This window comes from Vigna unguiculata, chromosome 10 (assembly GCF_037176805.1).
Source record: "Vigna unguiculata cultivar grain cowpea cultivar isolate G323 ecotype 2 chromosome 10, ASM3717680v1, whole genome shotgun sequence".
NCBI classification, from domain to species: Eukaryota; Viridiplantae; Streptophyta; class Magnoliopsida; order Fabales; family Fabaceae; genus Vigna; species Vigna unguiculata.
This window is the reverse complement of record NC_140801.1, coordinates 37889460-37911294: the sequence shown is the minus strand read 5'-3', so window position 1 is coordinate 37911294 and position 21835 is coordinate 37889460. Positions and strand designations below refer to the sequence as shown.

General features: G+C 32.8%; 1 protein-coding gene across 1 annotated transcript; it reads right to left on the bottom strand.

The window, feature by feature from the left end:
• Window positions 1-13685: 13685 nt before the first annotated feature.
• LOC146882526 (putative protein phosphatase 2C 74) lies at window positions 13686-15499 on the bottom strand. Its single transcript, XM_085667572.1, has 5 exons — window positions 15344-15499; window positions 14743-15081; window positions 14527-14644; window positions 14092-14315; window positions 13686-13853 (listed from the first exon to the last, which is right to left on the bottom strand). Exons 1-5 carry the CDS (start codon window positions 15497-15499, stop codon window positions 13686-13688), a joined length of 1005 nt encoding a protein of 334 aa, XP_085523698.1.
• Window positions 15500-21835: the final 6336 nt, after the last annotated feature.

Sequence of the window (21835 nt, the reverse complement as noted above, 5' to 3'; positions counted from 1 at the left end):
CTGAATCAAATCCTAAAAATCCAATGTCAATATGTTTTATTGAAAGCAGGGAAATACTTTTTGTGGATTTCTTATGAGACATTGTTTAAAAGTTTCACTTAGTAAAAAGTTAATACTTTCACAATTTTCTCAAAAAGAAATCACAATTTTTTTCTTTTCTAAATGAAAACAAAAGCAAAAAATTGAAAAACAGAAAAAAGAAAAATCCTACCTATAGTTTGTCTCCCCCACACTTATTTCAAAAAAAATGTCCTTGATAAACTTATTTTGGGGAGGAAACGAAAAAATTTGTGACTTCTGGCTCAATCTGGCCATATGTCAAAATTTATTTTCTTTAATTTTATAAAGTACAAGTCAGCTTGTACAATTTTATTAAAGAAAACAAAAACACATATTTTTGAATTTTTTTTAATATTTTTAAAATTAAAAACAAAAACAAAAAACAAACATGCATGCAAATTAACTTTTCTATCAACAATGATTTCAAAAGAATTTGCATCTAAGCTTTTTACCTGTTGCAGCAACCTTTCTTCTTTTTCTACAGCCATGTCAACAAAGATAACCACTAAAAATTTATTTGCATCATTCACATCAACAAACTTGATGTGTGGCTTCAACTCAATTTGAGCATCATCAGGTGCATTCAGATGGTTAAGCGGATCATCAGTAATCCTCATACTCTCATCTTCTGAGTAAATATTTTCACCTAATGTTGTTGACTCCGCTGCTTCATCATTAACCAAGTCAGTTGCAATAGTAGATGCTTCAGCTGCATCTTCGAATATTGTTGGCTCTTCAACTGCACTTGGTTCCTCCATTGTATTGTTCTCACAACTTTGCTCTTGAAAATGATCATTTGTACTCATATCCTCATTAATGGGTACAACTTTATATTCACATTGAGCATCATCAACATATCCATCAGTAGATATGTTTGTGTGAGAATCTTCAATTACTTCATCAGCAACATCTTCAGCAAAATTGATATGTCCATCAGTAGACATATTACTATGAAAATCATTATATCCATCAGTAGATATATCAATGTGATGTGATTCCGCTATTGGTTTTTCAGACTGATTCTGTAAGCTTTGTGTCGCGGCATTCATCATCTCTTTCTGATCTGTCTGATCCATCTTCATCATTTCAGTCATCATTTTCATCATATCTTCCAAAGTGACCTTTCTCACTGCATCATTCATTAGCTGACTCAAATCTTCAGACATTTGTTCAGCTCTGATGGCCAACTTCAGAAACACATCTTTGATTTCATGACGAAGTTCGTTAAAATATGGATTTTCAGGAAATCTCTGATGGGGTTGAGGGGTGGTATTAACAGTTACAAGTAATTCTATGAAGTTGTTCTTACTTGCATCCCTCAACATATCAGACAATATTTGCTTATTTTCGTACCACTCTTGCTCAATATTTCTGCATCTTTGATCAACTCGCAACCTTTCATCCATGGACTCTAATTTCTCTATAACTTCACCCATTAGTATCATAACTTCTTTGTAGGATGGTCCATTGGTTGCTTCAAATTGCTGTGGTGGTACATATTGTTGCTGAAAACTATTTGGAACATATGATTGCTGAGGTGGACACTCAGAATATGGTTGTTGCTCATGTCCCAAAAAAAGATGATCTAGGATATAGATCATTAAATTGTCGTAAAGTTAACCCACTTATATCAGGTGTAGAAGTAGGTATGACAATTTTTTGCTGAAAATCACGTGGTTGTTGTGGATAGAGATTGTAATCCATTTGAAAACTACAATATTGATTACTTTCGTATGAAAAATTATTTTGCATTTTTGAAAGAGGTTTTCTGAAAAGAAATAATTTGAAAGCTTGTTGAGTAGACTTCCAGGAAAGAGAGGTGCGTCTCAATGGACAACTTAAGTACCTTGTCTTTCCTTAGCCAAAGTTTTTCCCAACTAGTTTCACAAATTTCCCAACAAGATTCCTCAAACAAAAACTATGCTTAAAAAAATAACTAAATAAAATCAAATCAAATAACTAAAGAAAATAAAAAAAATGTTAGAAAAAAAATTGTGAAAAGAAAATGTTAGTGATAAACAAAAAATAAAAATAAAAATAAAATCAAAAGAATAAAAATAATAATAAGAACTAAAATGATAAAAATTCTAACCGTGTTCCCCGGCAACGGCGTCAAATTTGATAACGCTGTCGTTGACGCGATCAAATTAATACTACTTATCTATAACAACTTCAGTATTGTTAAGAAAGTAGTCAACAAAATAGTAAGGGTAAAGTAACCCAAAGTCGTCTCCTAACGAACACGGAATTGATTTTTAACAAATTAGTTCTTATAAAACTATACAAGTGTTAGTCAAATAAAATTATAAAAATAGGAGGGATAAAGATAAAAAGATAAAATAAGATATAAACAATAGTAAAGAAAATAGATTGATTCCATTACTTTTTCAAAATAGATTCATCATCGGTTATCTAAAGATTATTGCTCGATTAATTATTATTATAGATTTACAAATTAATCAATGTAAAGTCTCAATTAATTTGTTGGCGTTCTCACTTTTAACCAAAGTATAGTCTCAATTAAAAGTGAGAACTTTTAGATTATCCACAATAAATTCAACCAAAGTACAGTCTCAATCAAATTTACTATGCCTAATCATGTCTAGTCTTTTATCTCCTCATCAAATAAAAAGCTTAATTAATCAAAGTAAAGTCTCAATTAATTTTAGTTAGAGTAAATACCTTTAATCAAAGTAAAGTCTCAATTATTGGTAAAAACTCATTCAATCACATGAAAGTTTTTAAATAAAATCAAAGTAAAGTCTTAATTAAATTTAAAAACCCTTGAACTCATATGATCAACATGCATATAGATTTAAAATCATTACTTTTTACGTGATTCAAAGATAAAAGACATAGATGAATTAAAACCTCAACAATAATAAAAAGAACAAAGAAATTATTTCATTCTAACCTCAAAATCCATAATGAAATTACAATGGAATCAACCCAAGAAATTTAGCAATTCATGGAATACAGAATAAAAATAGAAGAATGGAGAGAGAGAAAGGAAACGAAATTAGGCACCCCTAAGGGTTCCAAAACTCCGAAGTCCCGAGCTTGTTCTTTCTGCTTCTCCCTTGGTCTCTTTATATAGGAATTGGACTAGGCTTTTATTTTGCTAAAATCTCTCAAATATCTTTTAAAATAAAGATAAAGATAAATATTTAAAAATATTTGGAGAGATATAAACTATTTGACAAATATAATTGGTTGATAATATCAATATCTAATATAATTAAATTAATTAATTAATTAAAGATATATGATAAATTATCACCAATTAGTATTTGTATTAATTTTCCAAATCAACCTTTTGCAATCTCCTTAAATTATCTTCTAAATAATCCAATATCTTCAAGATATTTTTGTTTGTTGTGGAACTAAAAAGATTCAAGAAGATCTTGTCATATTTAAAAAGATTTGGTAGTTATTATCTTTTAATATTTTATGATATAATTAAATAAGATAATTATTTAAAAATATCAAATAAAATATCTAAGATATATTTTTCCCAAATTATCTTCTATCATAAAGATAAAGAAAATTGCAAGGTCCAATTTTTTTGTTGCTCTCTTCTTGGTTTAGCCAAACTTCTTCACTTTTTCAAGTTTTTATTGTCGTCTTCATGCAATGCTTGGCCTGAATTTTTGTGCTTTTGATAATTTCTTATTCTTTGATTTATCTTTAAGGTGTCATGAAGCTTTAATCAATTTATTTCCACACCTCTAAATGAGCTTAAAACTTAACTTCAGCTGCATCAACAAACGTTAAAATATCCAAAAATAATTTATGCAACTAAAAATCACTTTTTAAAACATTTTTATCACACAAGCTCAAACAACCTAATTATCAGAATTATCAATTAAATCACTCTTTAAGCACACAAATTCAATTAAATACCCAAAATTAAACATTAAATGAGGGCAAAAATACGCACTCATCACTCATACCTGAGCTATATCCAGTTTGTCAAGGCAACTTGAGCTTGACTTTGCACTATTTCAAAAGATTTACAAAGTATCCACCCTTACACTTCTAAAATATGCAAAAACACCATAAAAGACTCTTAAATCACACAAGAATCACACCAGCACAGCAAGAACCCTCTTGTAGACCTAGAAAACCACCAGGCACACATACACAAAGCTTGAGAAAGATCAAACCTCAGTGGTAGCACAACCCAGCCTACCACAAATCACTTTCTTCAAGCTTTAAATCAAGCCAAAAGCTTCAAGAATTGATCCAAGATCAATCTTCAACTGCTGCAAACTATATGATCACAAAGGAGAGAGTTTCCACAAGTTTCCAGAACAAAATCGCGCTCTAAAATGATCAACAACACTCTCTTTCGAAAATCACAGCTTTTACAGTCAAACTGTTACGAAATTCAACAGGTTGATTTTCAAATCAATCGGTTGATTTCACTTGACTTAAGTGAAATCAGTCAATGAAAAACTAAATCAACTGATTGAATTTGTTGCAATTTAAGACTACTGCAGCCAACCTTTTAACCTGTTAAAAAACCATTCAACAGATTAAAAGAGACATTTTAACCTGTTGAAATACCATTCAACAGATTAAAAGACACACCTAAGACCAAAAACATCTAATTAATCCTATAAGGTCTACAACATGAATTACAACCTTAAAATACACTTTCTAAATGATGTAACTATATGAAGGTCACACATTCCAGCCTTGATCAACATGGTTAACATTAAATCTCCTTTCCTTCATCAATGTAAGTTTCATTCCAATGGTAATGGCTTCAAGATAGTTCAAAAAGTGATTCATTTAATCTTCATCAAATCTTCAAGAAGCAAATCACCTTGGCTTCTCATGTCAACAATCTCCCCCTGATTTGATAAAGCCAACCTCTATCTTCTTCCATCTATCTTCTTCTATCTTTCATTGCAAAATGCTACCATTTGTTGGATATCATTAATTTGATGAAGTGACTCCTTAACTTGAAACTTGTGAACCTGAAAAACATTTATAGTAGCAATGCACATAAGCTCGCAAGCACATACATATACACATGCTCCCCCTCTCAATAATATGGATTCAATTTCAGATTTGATTTTAATTCCAATTTTAATGCTTCTATGCTTTTAATTTGATCAATTTTCCATTTTCCAATTTTTCTCCCCCTTTGGATTCATCAAACAGAACAAATGCATAAAGAGAATAAGCATTGCATATCCTTTCATTAATATTTGAACACAACACAGCAAGCACAAACTGAAACAGAGAAGAAAAATCATAAAACTGATATAATAAGCCGCCTGAAACGAAAAACAACCAATTGAAACTGACAAAGCTGAAACTGAAAAAGCACAAACACATGGATGCAATGAATGATCCTAAACAACCACCACACTCAGTCATCCTAAGGATCATTTCTGGTCTGGAATGAGTTCAGCATATCATGGATATCATGAATTTGGCCATCAAATGCATTGAACCTCTCATTGCAATAATTGTGATGTGCATGTTGGGACACATTGAGCTCATGCAGCTGGTTCAGCACTATCCTCTCAAAATGTGAGTACACAGGGAATCTATCCTCTGGAGGGTTTTAGGGAATCAAGTCCATGGGTCTAGCAATTGGTTCTTCTTCTTGATTTGCACCACTTGGGCCAGTTTCATGGTCATGTGCACCACCAATTACAGCTCCAGTAGTTGTCCATCCATTTCCCACCTTGAGAAAGCCCATTTTGTGCAGATTTTTTTTGGAGGTATGGTTCAACAGTTCAGTTGACACTTCTAGCTCATCCTCTGCATCAATTCCAAAGTATTCAATGAATTTGGACACCAAAACCACATATGGCAGCCTAAAATCCATGAGCCTTTTGGCCTTGAGCATGTGATCACGAAACACATAGATCCAATCCACTTGGATGTTGTGTTGAATGCAGTACATGAGTACCAACATGGAAGTGCTTGATTTCAGCAACAGGATTCCTCAAGCATTGGCCATAGTATTGCATCTTGTTGAATTCTGGAACAGCCCCAGTTTCATCTTTTCTCACTTGCACACCTCTTGATTTGAGTCCAACCACATTTTTCCAAGCTCTCTTGTTGATCTCCATTCGAACACCCTTGATGCTAGACAATAGGACATCATTTTTGAACTCCAGGTTGGTGAAAAACACCTTCACCAAGTCTAGATAGATTTTACCTAAAAGTTCAAGTAATGTCTTCAACTTTTAATGCTTTAGTTGTTGGAATAGACTCTGAAAGCGTTCAGCCCTTAGCCATGAGAACCTCAGCACCTTAGGAATATTGACCTGCTTCCTATTCATCTCAATGAGGAACACTTGAATGTTGTCCTGATGATCCTCAAACCATGCTTCAATTCTTTCATGGCTTTCATGATTTGGAGACCTCGGGGTAGGAGGAGTGGAGTGCTCATATCAGATTGGATAGCCCTTTGGGAACGACGAGGCATGATGAGTGTTGATATGGCTATTTCTAAGAGATGTATGATGCAAATGCTGCAATACAAGTGCAGTATTTATAATTGAACAAGCTGATTTTCAGAAACAATTGATTAAATGGTGCAGATTTTTCTAATTAATTTGTTTTAGATTACCCAAACTAGTTTAATGCAGTCCAAAGCAGTATCTCATGCATTCATGATGTTTTCAATACGTTTTTATGAGTGAATCAATAAGTTCAAATCATGTGAGTTGCATGCACATTGGAATTGTACACTAAACATGCTTTTTGGTCAAACAAATATGTAAAAGCAACACATGGCTGATGAAATGGGCAATTAAGAGCAGATAGTACCTGACAAAAAGATGCTTTCTTTGACTGGGTCAGCTTAACAATTCAATTCGTGAGTAAATGGACAGTTTAAGTAAAATCAACACGTTGAAAAACAGAATCAGTCGATTAAAACAGCATCAGAGCATTAGAGATTAAAAACAGAATCTGGTTAAGTGAAATCAGCTGACTGATTTTGAAAATCTATCAATTGAAAATCATAAAATTGAACTTTATTTTTCCAGATTCAGTTTTAATGAAATCAACATACTGAATTATGAAAACAACAAATTGAAAATGTTAGCAGATCAATCTTTCATCATTTAGTGACAGTTTAAGTGAAATAAAGATGTTAAAATACAGAATCAACAGGTTGACAGATCATGTTTTTGCAAACATAGGCAGATTTAAGTGAAATCAACACGTTGAAATGAAAAATCAACAAGTTCAATATGACAATTTTCAAATTTTTCATACAGCAGCAGATTTTTATGAAACCAATGCATGAGTACATAAGATTAACATGCTATAAACACTTCAGACCACATTCTTGATGTCTAATATGCCTAGTTCAGTTCTTAGCTTGTGAAACCTATCTCTAGCCAATGGTTTTGTAAACAAATCCGCCAATTGATTTTCAGTTTTAACAAATTTGATTTCACAATCTCCCTTTTGAACATGATCACGAATGAAATGATGCCTAATCTCTATATGCTTGGTTTTAGAATGTTGTATTGGATTCTTGGTTAAGTTGATGGCACTAGTGTTATCACAATACAAAGGTACCTTACTTAGCCTTACACCATAGTCCAAAAGTTTTATTCAATGCTTACCCATTCTTACCTCACACTAAACTTTTATTCAAATAACACCTCCAACTATATCTAACTACCTTCGTAAAGGACAATAACCAATGAGCTTCACATGAGCACAACAACCTTCATAACCCGCACACCACTAAGTGTAATTATACACACTATTTGATGCTGCAAATGGAAGAGCTATTTCGGTAAATGCACTCATAATTCATACAATTTTTTCTCTTCAGCGATATGGTACATGGCCTCCATCCCTTAAATTCAACTCGCAAATCCACGCAAATCATTTGATGCAAACATGAGGCTCATTTCCTCATCCGTCATAGTCAACAATTTTTTTTTTATTAATAATAACAAATATGAATTAAAAATAACAATAGGGTTGTCCCAACCTTTTTACAAAAACAGAAAAAACAAATTGGTCATATAATCATAAAACAAAATCAATATATGATAGATATAAGGAAAAATAACTGCATCAATGATATAGTTGTAACCTCTATTCAATGATAAAGTGTTGCATTGGAATAAGGCATGGATTGATATAAGGGTTAAATGAGAGAGACCAAATAAGATGCAGTCAAATGAGTGACTTTGAATGAAACAAACATGATGTCAGAAATCAAGTGACTTTAGTTGTTTTATGGAGCAAAGAAAGGGGATGCGAGAAGTCTTGTACACATTTACGAAGGAGGAGCACAATCTTTATACATAGATATAGAATAATGACAGATGGGCATACTTATTGTGACAACTGGAATGATAGATCATATATCTTGCAATGGTATCTTCTCTCAATTCCCAATCCTTCATTAGTCATTCATTTACAATAAAATGTGATGTTTTGTTTACGATGTAGTGTAATTGTAAAGAAATTTTTAAGGATGTGATAAAGGTATATGCTTTTATCACCTTTAGTGGTGTAATTGTATGTTTCAACTTAGTCTTATAGGGGAAAAGAATGTGGTTATAGCAAAGGCAAAAATTTCACCTGAAACAAGCACAAACTAAAAGGGTGAAAAGAATGTGGTTATAGCAAAGGCAAAAATTTCTTTTAACACACTTTACAGTCTTTTGACATATCATTTTTCACTCTCCCCTTACAAAAAAATATGTCAAATGAGCGTAGGTTGTTTCAACCTATCATTGTCCTATAACCAACAACTTATATATCTAGGTTATTAATGAAGGAAAAAAATAATAGTAACTATACCTACCCAGCCTAAATCATATTACAATTGTCAGGTCTAAAACGACCCAATAAACATTAGGATCTGAGTCAGAGATCCATATGAAATAATAACCTCCCTAAAATAAGCAAAAGATAATATTCAAGTATATATTTGAAGTTATATGATATTATAAAACAAAGTTAACTCATTCATGATTATTAGACAATACCATTTAAACAATGGTTATTTAATTCAACGACGTTTTATTCGAAAGGTGTTATCTATATTCTATATTTGTTTTATAATTTTTTGAAAATATAATATTTTAATATAAATCAATAGATTAAGCTAACTATATTATATTATGTTAATAGATGGTGTTTAAGTAAAAAACCACCCTCTATTTTAGCATAATTTCTCATAAAAATGTTTCAGCCTCTACTCTTCCTTCGACTTTCAGTAATTGCATAACTGTCACTCTTCTTCTTTGCTTAATTGATTATTTTTACTTTCATCTTCACTATTCTTCTATCAACCCTAACGCGTCAAGAGTAATCTTTTTGATCACTACCGTTTCTGGGTTTCTTCTTCTTCTTCTTCTTCTTCTTCTTTTTCTAAGAGACACATGGACTCCGCGAACAAAGGTATCACCCTCATTTTCTCTAGCTTTGCTCCAACCATTTTGTTCTCTTTACCAAGCTCTAAGCAGTGGTGAAATTCCTTACCATTCTCGGCCAACTTCCACTACAGAATCACCTTCGTTAGGGGTTGTTGTTTGTTCTTAGGGTTCGTGTTCCCTTGCTGCGATATTGACGAGGTCTGTTTCCTTGCCTTCACGCTCCAAAAAGAGGTTCATATTCCCCTTCCTTATTTCTCCTTCCTTGCTTTGATTACTCTACGATTTGGTTTCGCCAATTGAAAGTAAATTGGAGATTATTTGGTTGTGATATTGAGTAATCACTAAGTTTTGAGTGTTGAGTTTTTTTTTTTTTTGGGTTTAGGGGTTTGTGTGTTTGAGTAATTGTATGTAAATATTGATGAATATTCTCCCTCTTTACTTGGCCATTAATGTGCTATTGAAACCAAACAGAGTTGATGAAAATTGTTTAGGGTATTTTATTGCCAAAAATTTCATGGACATGGTGGCTTCCATGCCTGCCATGAAGCAGGATAAACATTATATAAAGGCATTGCTTTAACAAGTAGATATAGAGTCCATTAAATAAATATAAATAGGGCCTATAAAAGAATTCACAATGGTCAACCATAAGACGCAATTGTCAATCTGACTACCTCACTCTATCAGTCAAAATACCTTCAATTTGAAAGATTGACTTTTGTTCAAGACGCATCTGATGTTCCTTATTCAAGTCATAAAGCTTCCCTCGAACTTGAAACAACCTAAGGTAGATGAGACAGAGAGATGACCAGCTCCATGAGAACAAGCAGAGAGGGAACAATCATTGGCATAAAGAGATCTATAGTGATTAATGTCAATGAAGTCTATGCCGCCCTTTATGAGTCTCTTCTCCTCAGGAGAAAACACTGGCAATTGATTTCATAGTTGAGTACTTACCCAAAACTAGGGGATCTAAGACCCTTCATATCAGCAAAAGAGTAGGAGAAATTTAAAAATAAAAATAAAAGGATTGTGTGTTGCCAATTCTCTTCAATACCAATGCCAATGGTTCCACCTTGCTTTGCCTGGGTTAACACTTCAAGTAGTGAGATGATAATATTTTCGTTGTATACAGCTCATTGGATTTGGTCAGATGAAATCTAGTGAGAGAGGATAGTTTGCATATGATTCAAAGTTCTAATATTGTACACAAAATGTGAACGCTACCAGTAAAAGCATTAATTACCCATCCACTTGCTTGTGTTTTCAACACATGTTCTCTTTGGATTTGGCAAGATTCATCAACACATGAGTATAATTATGATGGGTTGTGCTACTACTATGGGATGATAGTGGGTTTCATGATGATGACTCACGTTGGCAACTTTACTACCCTCTCAAACCCCAATTGGTAGTTAGGCACGTCTGCTCCAACCCATATAATAATATCCAATTTAAAACTTTTTCGAAAGCATAAAACTCTTTTCAATTGAATCAAATAGACTGGAAAGTTAGAATGTAAAAGCTGTAGACCAGTACACTTTCAATCGGTCAAAAAATAAAGCAGTAGATTAATTTGTTCTTAAGCTATAAAATAGTCGATTAAAATGACAAATCAGTCAGCTAAAATACTGGAAATTTATGTACAATGCAGAATTCCTAGATTTAACTCAAACAATAATCTTTTACATACAAAACTTGTTCCAACCGATATTTCTAACAATTATATAGTCTCACATTATATAAGAACACATTAAAACACAACAAACAGTGGATTACTGGATTTTCTTGAGTTTTTAAAGTGATTCAAAGTGAGTAAGATGAGGGAAAGATAATTGCACAATTGTTTTTATACTGGTTCACTCAATCACAGAACTATATCCAATTTACCAGAACAACCTGAGCCTTGTTTCCACCATATTCAAAAGTTTTACAAATCAAACTCCAAGATTAGACTATTGAACAAAGAACCTCACAAGATTTTTTACTCACACAAAAATCTAGACAACTATCATGCAAGAATCACACTTACAAACCTGAAATCACATCATGCAAAACAACCAGAGGCATAAGAACATCCAAACCTGATGGTGGCTCTCCCTAGCCAACCACACATGTGTTCTTCAAGCTACTCACAAGCCAAAATGCCTCCAGGATCAACCAAGATCTTCAAACTTCACGTTGCAGTTGTGTATTGCAGAGAGAGAAAGAGTTTTTTCTAGAGAAGAATGACAAGATTTTGCGCTAAAAAACTCAAACTTTTCTCTGCTCTCGGAAGCACAACATATATAGTCTGGTTTAGATGAAATCAGTCGATTGGATTTTCTGTACAGTTAGCTAATTTCACTTGACTTAAGTGAAATAAGTCGATTGAATAATTCAACTGACTGAATGCATTCATATCTAAAACTATATACTGCAAGTCTTTTAATCTGTTAAAACCCATTTTAACAAATTAAAGGAGACACACTAAGGCTAACAAGACATCTAACCTATGTCATATAGCCTACCAACATGATATAACACCAAAACATTACATTTAACATATTATTTCAAGATTTAATACACTAGAAACATAATCTTCAAATGGATCTTCATCAAACACATGTGATCTTCATGTACACGACTTTATCAATTCTTTGATTCAAGCTTGCTTGTGCTAATAGTAAACACATTAGAAATTGTCTTACCGGGTTTAGAGGACGATTGGAGAGCTACTCACTTCGATTTCAAACAATCTAACCTAGGATTTCAAAAATAGGAATTTTCAACCAACAAAGAACAAATGAGGGTCAATGTAACAACAATACAAAACAACGTAAAGAAAACTCACTCCAAACTTCTATTTCTCGCTCCAATGTGCAAATGAACTCTGATTTGGGAGAGAGCACGTCACGAACGCGAGCGAGAAAGTGTACGATGCGAATGCGAGTGAGAAAGTGTACGATGCAAACGTGAGCGAGAGAGTATGGTGCAAACGTGAGCGAGAGAGATGATCACGAAGATTTAGTAGCAATTAATATAAGTATGAAGAACTAGAAAGGCTTTTCAAATTATAGTTTCTTAATAATTTTTTATTTAAAATCCGTATGTAAATTCTGTACAAAAGGTATGTCTTTATTTACATATCAATTTTACATAGAAGAAAAAAAACTAGATTGTTATTACATACAGAAAAAATTCGTATGTAACGAAATTTTACATACAAACGAAAAATTGTATGTAAAATTTTACATGCAAACTTAATTTTTTTTTGTAATGTTTAATTATAGTCCATGCCCATTGTTACTATATTTTAGTTATTATGTATAGAATCCCAAAATCCTTACTATTCTAGTGTCAGACAGGGAAGAGTTAAAAGTAGGTCTGCATAGTTCCTCATTGGACCTGTTTGTACCCAAGCCAGAAAAAAAGTGTTACAATTCATTAATTCTTCTAATTAGGTTGATAAAATGTGATGTTTTGTTTACGATGTAGTGTAATTGTAAAGAAATTTTTAAGGATGTGATAAAGGTATATGCTTTTATCACCTTTAGTGGTGTAATTGTATGTTTCAACTTAGTCTTATAGGGGAAAAGAATGTGGTTATAGCAAAGGCAAAAATTTCACCTGAAACAAGCACAAACTAAAAGGGTGAAAAGAATGTGGTTATAGCAAAGGCAAAAATTTCTTTTAACACACTTTACAGTCTTTTGACATATCATTTTTCACTCTCCCCTTACAAAAAAATATGTCAAATGAGCGTAGGTTGTTTCAACCTATCATTGTCCTATAACCAACAACTTATATATCTAGGTTATTAATGAAGGAAAAAAATAATAGTAACAATTTATTAATTCTTCTTAGTAGGTTGATAAAAGAAAAGTGTTGCAGCACATAAAATCACACCAGAATAGAAGGCTGAAATAAGTTCTTTCTTCTGTGTTTATTTCCAAACAAAACCTTCTGGCTATACTATTGTTAGTCCCCCCTTAACATTATACATTTTTTATTTGTTCAGTTCTTGCTGATTAGTGATCAGCTTCTACCTCCCTTAAGGTACTGAGATTTATTGCTATCTATGATTCAAAATTGAATCTAGATAACCCTACAAGAGCTTCACATTTTTCCTTTTGATTTAAAAATACTCTTAGCATTTACACTTTGTCATATCCAATATTTACATGTCTAGATTATGACCAATGGTGTTAAAGGGATGTTAATGATCCCACTCACATCAGATCAGGATTGAATCAGAACAGTCTAATCCTTCAAGAAGAGGCATATAGCTGTGCAATCATCAACCGTCAAAACACACGTGCGTCTCCAAGCTTGAACTGCGTGGTTCACTAACAATTTGGCTGCCATGGACCTTTTCGGTGCTGAAGCAACTATGTTTATTACTTCACTGTTAGTTAGCACATCCCATACCTATAACAACGAAAATTTAGTCCTTTTTTTCTTATCGAGATAAAGTTGTGGAAATAATTAGTTGTTTTGTATTGTTTAAAAGCTCTATCAGGAGAATGACAAATGTATTATTTTTTCAGATATGCCGAACCAAACATGGATCTGTGGAAACTGTTTTTTTCAATTCATTTTCCCTTGATTATTTCTTTTCTTGCACTATTTGATCAAATGTTCGAGATCTTGATATGAAAATGCTTACCCCATCAGAGGCCAAAACCACAAACTCATCCTGCTTGGTAAGTTTTCTGTATGATAGATCGGGGACTGAGATGAGACCATAATCTTTTAGGCAGAAATTTCCGAAGGCTCTTGCCATAGCTAGACCAGGACGATCCCCGTTTGACCTCCATATTCTCTTTACACTTGGATCTTGTTTTGTAGAAAAAATTCTACCTCCACAATTAAATATTCTTAAAGCTTCACCTGAGGGACATTGAAGAAGGAAAGCAAGTTAGACGTAAGAACATTTGGAAGAGCGTCTTATCAAAATAAGTTTTACAATCAAGTTATCAATAAGCTCTCATTTGATTCGATAAGTTCTTAATGAATAAGCGTTTAACTAAACTATTTAACCAAAACCAAGATGGTTTTAAGATTAGGAAACTGAGATTGAACAGTTAACAATATGACGTACTTGGAATATCTGGGGTCAAGTCAACAGTAAGTTGAACAGGAACAAGATTGTTGTCATCTGCTCTTCTGCAAAGAACTGCACGAGAATCCCCCAAGTTTCCAATTATTAATTCGTCACCCTGAAATTTAAAGGAGAAAGAATGTGGTCAATTATAACATTCTTGAGAAAGCAAAATTGTGAAGGAGGTAATGCAATTGTGAAAAGTGATGATTCTACCTGTTTGATAACAGTTACAGCAGTGCTACCGCCACGAAATCCTTTAGTGTCTATGTTTTTTGCAAGGTCTTCATCCATTTCACTGAAGCATCTCATGAAGCTTCCCTCCCATGAAGAAAAGGACATGTTTTGGTTATCCTCAGCATAGACATTACTATGACTAATTACGTCTGTTTCATTAGTATCATTGTCATTGATGGCCTTTTGTTGTGACTGCTTGATTGATGCTGAGAGTTTTAAGGGTAATTTGTCACGTATAGAATTTGAAAACTTGTGTCCCAGAGGACCATGACCATCAAACACCCCACAAAAGATCATGTCCTTCTTTCCACTGAAGTCCTGATAACGTATCATATTAAACATTAATCCAAGCCATGAATTCATTCACTGAGAACAACTATGCTTTTATTAATAAATCATATGTGGAGAACTCAATGATTGATAACCATGATATGCTAATTTTATATGTGGAATTTCACCTTCTAAAACGTAATTTCCAATCTTACGGACTCCGAAGAAAACAATTCGAGGAAGATTTATTGAAAGAAAAATAGAAAATGAAGCCAAAATTCCAAACACATATACATCTCGAGAATCTTACCTTCCACACAGTCAATGCATCTTGGTTAACTCCTTTTGAACCCTTTTTGCTGTACATTGATATAAACTCAGAGGACCCTCTTAACATGATACGCTCCCCACCATGTTCACATTCCACCTCATGTACTGAAACCTGGCTGCAGCAACACCCTCCCATAATGATATCTCAAATGCACAATCACAATTGCCACAGATTTCCAGAGAAAACAAGTGAAGGAAAATTGCATTCAAGGAAGGTTCTTTTTCTTTTCTTTAGAACAAAGGATGATTAAACCTTGAATTCGGATGAAAAAAAATTGTTGCTGTTTTGTCTTTTATTCGTATTAGTTCAGTTTGTTAATTTAGTGTTTAGTTTTCATAATGAACTTAATTTGGATTATAGGTTGAGTACTTGAACTGGCTCGATTCTAATTTCGATCAATTTCATCTTTATCTGTCCATTGTATTGTCTTTATTTGTGGATATAATATAGAATTGGAAACTAATTTGACAACTCCGTTTTAGTTGTTTTGTGAGTAAGGTTGAAAATCATCCCGACGGATATGTGCGTAATGAACAAGAAAGTGCCTTCTCTCTTTTACAAGTTACTATAGTAAATGAACACCTATGATGTATAAATTGCTTTATAGAGAAGAAAATATTTCTTTAATTTTTTTGTTATTATAGTATATGAAATAATATTTGTACCAAATTTAATAATATTTTTTACAGGAATCGTGCTCATTTTTTTTTTTACAAAAATTAAATATTTATAATTATTAATTCAATTCAAACTATATATTCCTTAGTTTATAATATTTTAAAAAAATCAATATTTAAGAAGTTAGTTATATAAATTTTTAAACGCTTAAAATTAGTTGGAATAAACTTAACTATTTATTTTTAATTACTTTAACCCAAAAATATTTTTTATTTTTTTTCTAATTTTTACGAAAAGGGTTTACTAAGGTATTTATTCGTTTCCGTCTGAAATATAGTATAAATGAATTATATTATACTGAAATGCATATACTGCATTTTTCTAAATAATTTATATTATTTTAATAAATAAGCTAACATGATTTTTATAAACGTGATAAACGTAAAATAATTTATATTATTTTAATAACATAATAAACGTAAAATATTAATTAAATTTTTATAGACAATTTTAAATACAGACTTTTCCATCTAAATCATATATTAATAAACGTAAACTTGTATTTGTATACTAAAATGATAAATTAATAATAAAATAAATAATATAGCTTTAGATTCTTGTATCCATTATGTAAGGCCACTTAATTATGCCCTGATGTTTAAGGGTTTGTCCTAATCAGTTTGATCTAAGGCTGACTTATAGGATGTCCACAACTTCTAAACCAGTCCTAACTCCCTCATTCTGCACTTTTCAGAAAAACATCTCCCCCACTCTTTCTTAGAACTGCAGTAGCAAGCTCTGCTAGGGTTTGGTCCCATTCTTGGTCACGCTAGCTCAAAACTCAATTCCATCTCACGTAAGTTAGTTCTCAACCCGTATTTTCTCCTTTCTAAGCTTTGCTTTCGTGGTTCCAACTAGGGTTCCTCTGGGTAACCTAGTTTTGCTCTTGTGTTACTATTTTTTCAGCTCACTAATCTGTTCTAGGAGTTGTGGTGTTTTTCCACTCGTACCAAAACCCCTCACAGTAGCTTTTCCAGGTAAGGGAAGCTAGTGTTTCACACTTTTAATGTATCTTGCTTGTTTTTCAACTCTGTTTCGGGCTTTATGGTAATTGTATGGTGTTTAAGATGATATGAACATGTATTATGCATTGCTCTTGGTGAATCATGGTGGTGCCTCATGGTTAGGACGTAATTCCACGAAGGTTTTGTGGTGGTGCCTCATTATATAATTTAATAAGGATTCAAGTAAGGAATGCATCCTGAAACTCTAAAGAGTCAGTTAATCTCACGTAGAGCGTACTGACTCAAGAGGTGAGAGTAGTAGAAGGCCCTAGTCTTTGGCAACATAAATGGCCTTAGATGTTTGAAGGTTAACCTTGTGCGTGGTAGGGTAAAACCCATTGGGAATAGCTCTGCAGAGCAATAGAGGCCACCACAAGTGCAAGCATCCAGTGAATTCGACTGATTATATGTAACTGTTGGTATCGCGCAGCGGAATGTTTGAGCGTGCGAACAAAAACCAAGAGGAGGGTGAATTGGGTTCTTAATAAAAATTGTGCTTTTAATATTTTCCCTTTTAATATCAAAGATCAATTAAAATTCTTTCCTTTATTTTCTAATAAACACAATAAACTAAAGAGAGTAGAGAAGAGAAAATTGCACAAAGTATTTATACTGGTTCGGAGCAAAAGACCCTACGTCCAGTTGTTAATCTTTCAAAACAGAGATTAACTAAATCACTAAAATAAACCAAACTTACAATCAATGATAAGAAAGATTAGGGTTTAGAAAACACCTCTCTTGAATCACACAAGAGATAAAGACACCTCCCTTGAAATCCACAAGGGACGAAAACACCTTCCTTGAATCACACAAGGAATGAACACCTCCTTTGAATCACACAAAGGATGATCGGCTTCTCCTAGCAACAGCAGCAGCACTCAATCACTCAAGATCCCACTTGATGAAAGTTATCGCTCTACCCACACTAGGTTTTTCAAAGCCTTCCCACAGAGAGTTCTCAAGTACTCAGACTTCTCTAACTCTTGTGTTTGATAATGAAAGCCTACCACTCTATTTATAGAAGCCTATTTAGAAATTAGGTTAAGAATATGAAAAGTTAAGTCGCAACTGCCTTAAATAATCGATTATCATAAGTGATAATCGATTATCACAGAAACTTTTATGAAAATATTTTTCTTGCTGTGATAATCTATTATCAGTCAGGATAATCTATTATCAGCAAGTGATAATCGATTATCAACAGTGATAATCGATTATTCCAGAGGCTTTTCTCAAAAATCAGTTTTAATTGAGATAATCGATTATCACTAAGAATAATCGATTATTCCAGTGAGTTTTGCAAATATATAAAATTCTCTTAGTGTTTCCTTTTGACTTTTGACATACTAATTTAACTATTTCAAATAACATACACATATTACAAAACCTAAATAACTAAACCCATAAGTCTTCAATGTATCTCTTGAATCGAAGCATTCTTTTAAGTCTTCAACATTTTTCCATGCATCATCATCCAGTCTTCCATACTTCTTCATAAGTTATCATCATCATCATCAAAACTCCTTATTGGAGGAAGATGTTCATCTTCTTCTTTTTGTCAACAGTAACCAGATAATTGAGTCTTAGAGTCTTAAATTATCTGCTATCACATGTTTGGTTGATTTATGTATCTTTGACTTTTAAATTGTATACTCAATTGTATAATAAACCTTTTACACTTTGCTTACCCTTTCTGTTTGCTTGTGTGTTCTATGTGTGGTTTTTTCCTTTTGCGATGATCATCAATTTATTGATGTGAGCAGATGTAGGAACCCCTAGTGGTCATCAAGGTGATGGAAATTCCGTTGGTAGCTATTCTTGGGTTGGATTCCCTGCTCCGAGTACTCTTAGGGCATTGTGGCCCACATATTGTCTTTGTCCTATGAGCCTGTATTTTGAATAATTGTCAACCGTTTATTTTTATTCTTTTGTTTTGTTAATGGCATCATGGTGTGCCTTAGTTTTCTCTCCGAATATTTTGGACTGTCGTAAAGAGTGACACTTATACTCCATAGTTTCACTCTTTTAGTATATCTCATATGATGTTTCATTTAATTAAGCATATTTAAATGGGACGTTACACATTATGATTTAAAAGACTAAACAGAAAGGATCCATTTTTTCTTAAAGTATGGTATTAACGTTTAAGATTAAGTTCAAAATCATATTCTTTCGAATAAAGTTTAAAACTAACTTAATTTTTGTATGTATTTCTATACTTATATGTACACAATTTTATCTTTTATAACATAATTATTAATTGATTTTTTACAAAATATAATTATTAATAGATTTACTAGAAGTAATTTTTAAATGTTCTGTATAAAACTATCACATGTTTTTTCTCTCTCTTTTTTGTGTTTTTATGATCTATATCTATATATGAAAATGATATCTCTTTTTTTACACAATTTTTATTTCTATTTTACATTTATAATATAATTATTAACTGACTTTAAAAAAAATATAATTGTTAACTAATATTTTTTAAAAAGTAATTGCTATTTTTGAATCTATTACATATTAAGAAAAGAAGATATTACTAAAATTACGATATTATCCATTTTCTTTTAGTGACAATGTCACAAAAATTAGTTCTTTTGTCATTTTAAGACTCTAGTACAAAAGGATTTGGGTTCAAATCCTACAAAAGTCTATTTAATTTAATTTTTTTATTTATTTATGATTTCAACTATAATATTAGTTATAAATAATATTATTATAATAAATATTATTAGTATTAATAATAGTAAAATTATAAGCAATATTAGTATTATTACAATAATAATAAGTAATATTATTAGTTGTAATATTTTTCTAATTATAAATATTATTTATAGTAATAGTAGTAAAATTATAAGTAATATTAGTATTATTACAATAATAATAAGTAATATTATTATTTTTAATATTTTTATAAGTATTATTATTATTATTGTTAGATGCACATTTTACTTTTACTTATTGTGTAACGATCATGTTTTGATTACTTGTCATTTTTATTTGTTTTATTGTTCATTTATCTTTACATTTAAACAATTATTTTAATTCAAAAAAATAGTTACTAAAATTAGTAAAATAATAAAACTGAAAAATAATTTTTTTATTATAAATAATTATTTAAATTTAAGACATAATAGTTAAGGGGATAAAATTAAAAAAAAATACCAAAGATGTTTATCTCTTTATATATGTAATTGTATTATTTTTTTATCACTTCGCGACACTAGTGCAGATTTGACATTTTACTTCGCCTTATAGGCCTCGGTTACAGCTGAACCGAAGCCTATAAGGAGGCGGTGGCATTTTTGCAATTTCGTCAGGCTTTTGGCCTCGGGTCTTTAAGGACCGAGGCAATAAAGGGGGCTTTAGGCCTCGGTTACAAATGAACCGAAGCATATAAGGCAGCCCAGTTTTCAAATTTTCAAAAATGCCACCAGCATCAGGCTTTTGGCCTCGGTTCTTTGAAGACTGAGGCAGTAAAGGGCGCTTTTGGCCTCGGTTATTAATTGAACCGAGGCCATAAAGTCAGCATCAGGCTTTTGGCCTCGGTTCTTTAAGGACCGAGGCAGTAAAGGGGGCTTTTGGCCTCGGTTATTAATTGAACCGAGGCCATAAAGTCTGTTAAAATTCCCAATTCGCGAACCCTAACTACTATTCATCGTCTCCCAAACTCTCTTCTCTCTGCGCGAATTTCTTCGCTCTACCACCACCATCACGCTCCGCCTCCGTCGCCGACCAGCATCTGCCATCAATAGTCGTGCGTCGTCGCCTCCGTCGCGCTGTCCAGGTTCACCGATTGCAAATCACCTCCCGATGCGGGTCAGTTCGAAAACTCTGCGCGAACTTCGCTGCCACCACCACCACCGCAGCTGCACCATTCACGGACCTCACAATGCATTGTGTTCTCTACAACAGAACCAGTGACAACCATGGCAACACCTCGCACCACCGTGACCTGCCATCAGCACCTGCAATGAAACCAGCGTATCCTCACACAACACCACCATGGGAGCGCGAGTCATCTTCACCAGACGTGCAATTTCGCACCACACAGATCCATGCGAAACAGCAGAAACCACTACAACAGCGCGTCATCATCACCACTGCAACGGTGAGCGAGAATGAGCCAGAGCAGCAGCAGAAGCCATAGCCACCACTGCGAAGACGAAACAGACGCTATGGCTTCGGTTCTTTCAGACCCGAGGCAGAAAACAGACGCTATGGCCTCGGGTGATAACCGAGGCCAAAAGGAGGTGTCTTTTGGCCTCGCCCCAATATGCCTCGGTTCTAAAACCGAGGCAGAATCACGAAAGTAACCGGGGCCAAAAGCCCTCACTGCACTAGTGCGATATTATTATAGTGGTATTATAATTATAATAATTTTGATTTTTATTACAATTAGATACACATTTTACTTTTGTTTACCAAGAGATCATATCTCAATCACTTGAATATTTTATTTGTTTTGTTGTTTATTTTATCTCTATATCTGTGTAATTATTTGAATGAAAAAAAATAGTCACTAAAATTAGTAAAATAATAAAACTTACAAATAATTTTTTATTATGAACAATAATTTAAATTTTAAAAAATAATAATTAAGAGAATAAAATTGTAAATACAAAAGAGGACACAAAGTGTGTAACGTCCCATTTAATTATTAAACGAAATTAAAGGAAACGTCACGCAAAGATAGTATAGTAGCGTAGTCCTGGGGTTCATAACACCACCCCTACAAAACTAGGCACACCATGATGCCAACCAAAAATAGTAGAACGGTTCGACT

What these genes read in the sequence shown, in the direction of transcription:
- LOC146882526 (XM_085667572.1), bottom strand. Translation starts at nt 15,499, where the DNA reads ATGGGAGGGTGTTGCTGCAGCCAGGTTTCAGTACATGAGGTGGAATGT. An exon ending in CTTGACCCCAGATATTCCAA is followed by an intron (nt 14,316 to 14,526) that starts GTACGTCATATT and finishes AATGTCCCTCAG; the next exon opens with GTGAAGCTTTAAGAATATTT. An exon ending in TGGTTTTGGCCTCTGATGGG is followed by an intron (nt 13,854 to 14,091) that starts GTAAGCATTTTC and finishes TCGTTGTTATAG; the next exon opens with GTATGGGATGTGCTAACTAA.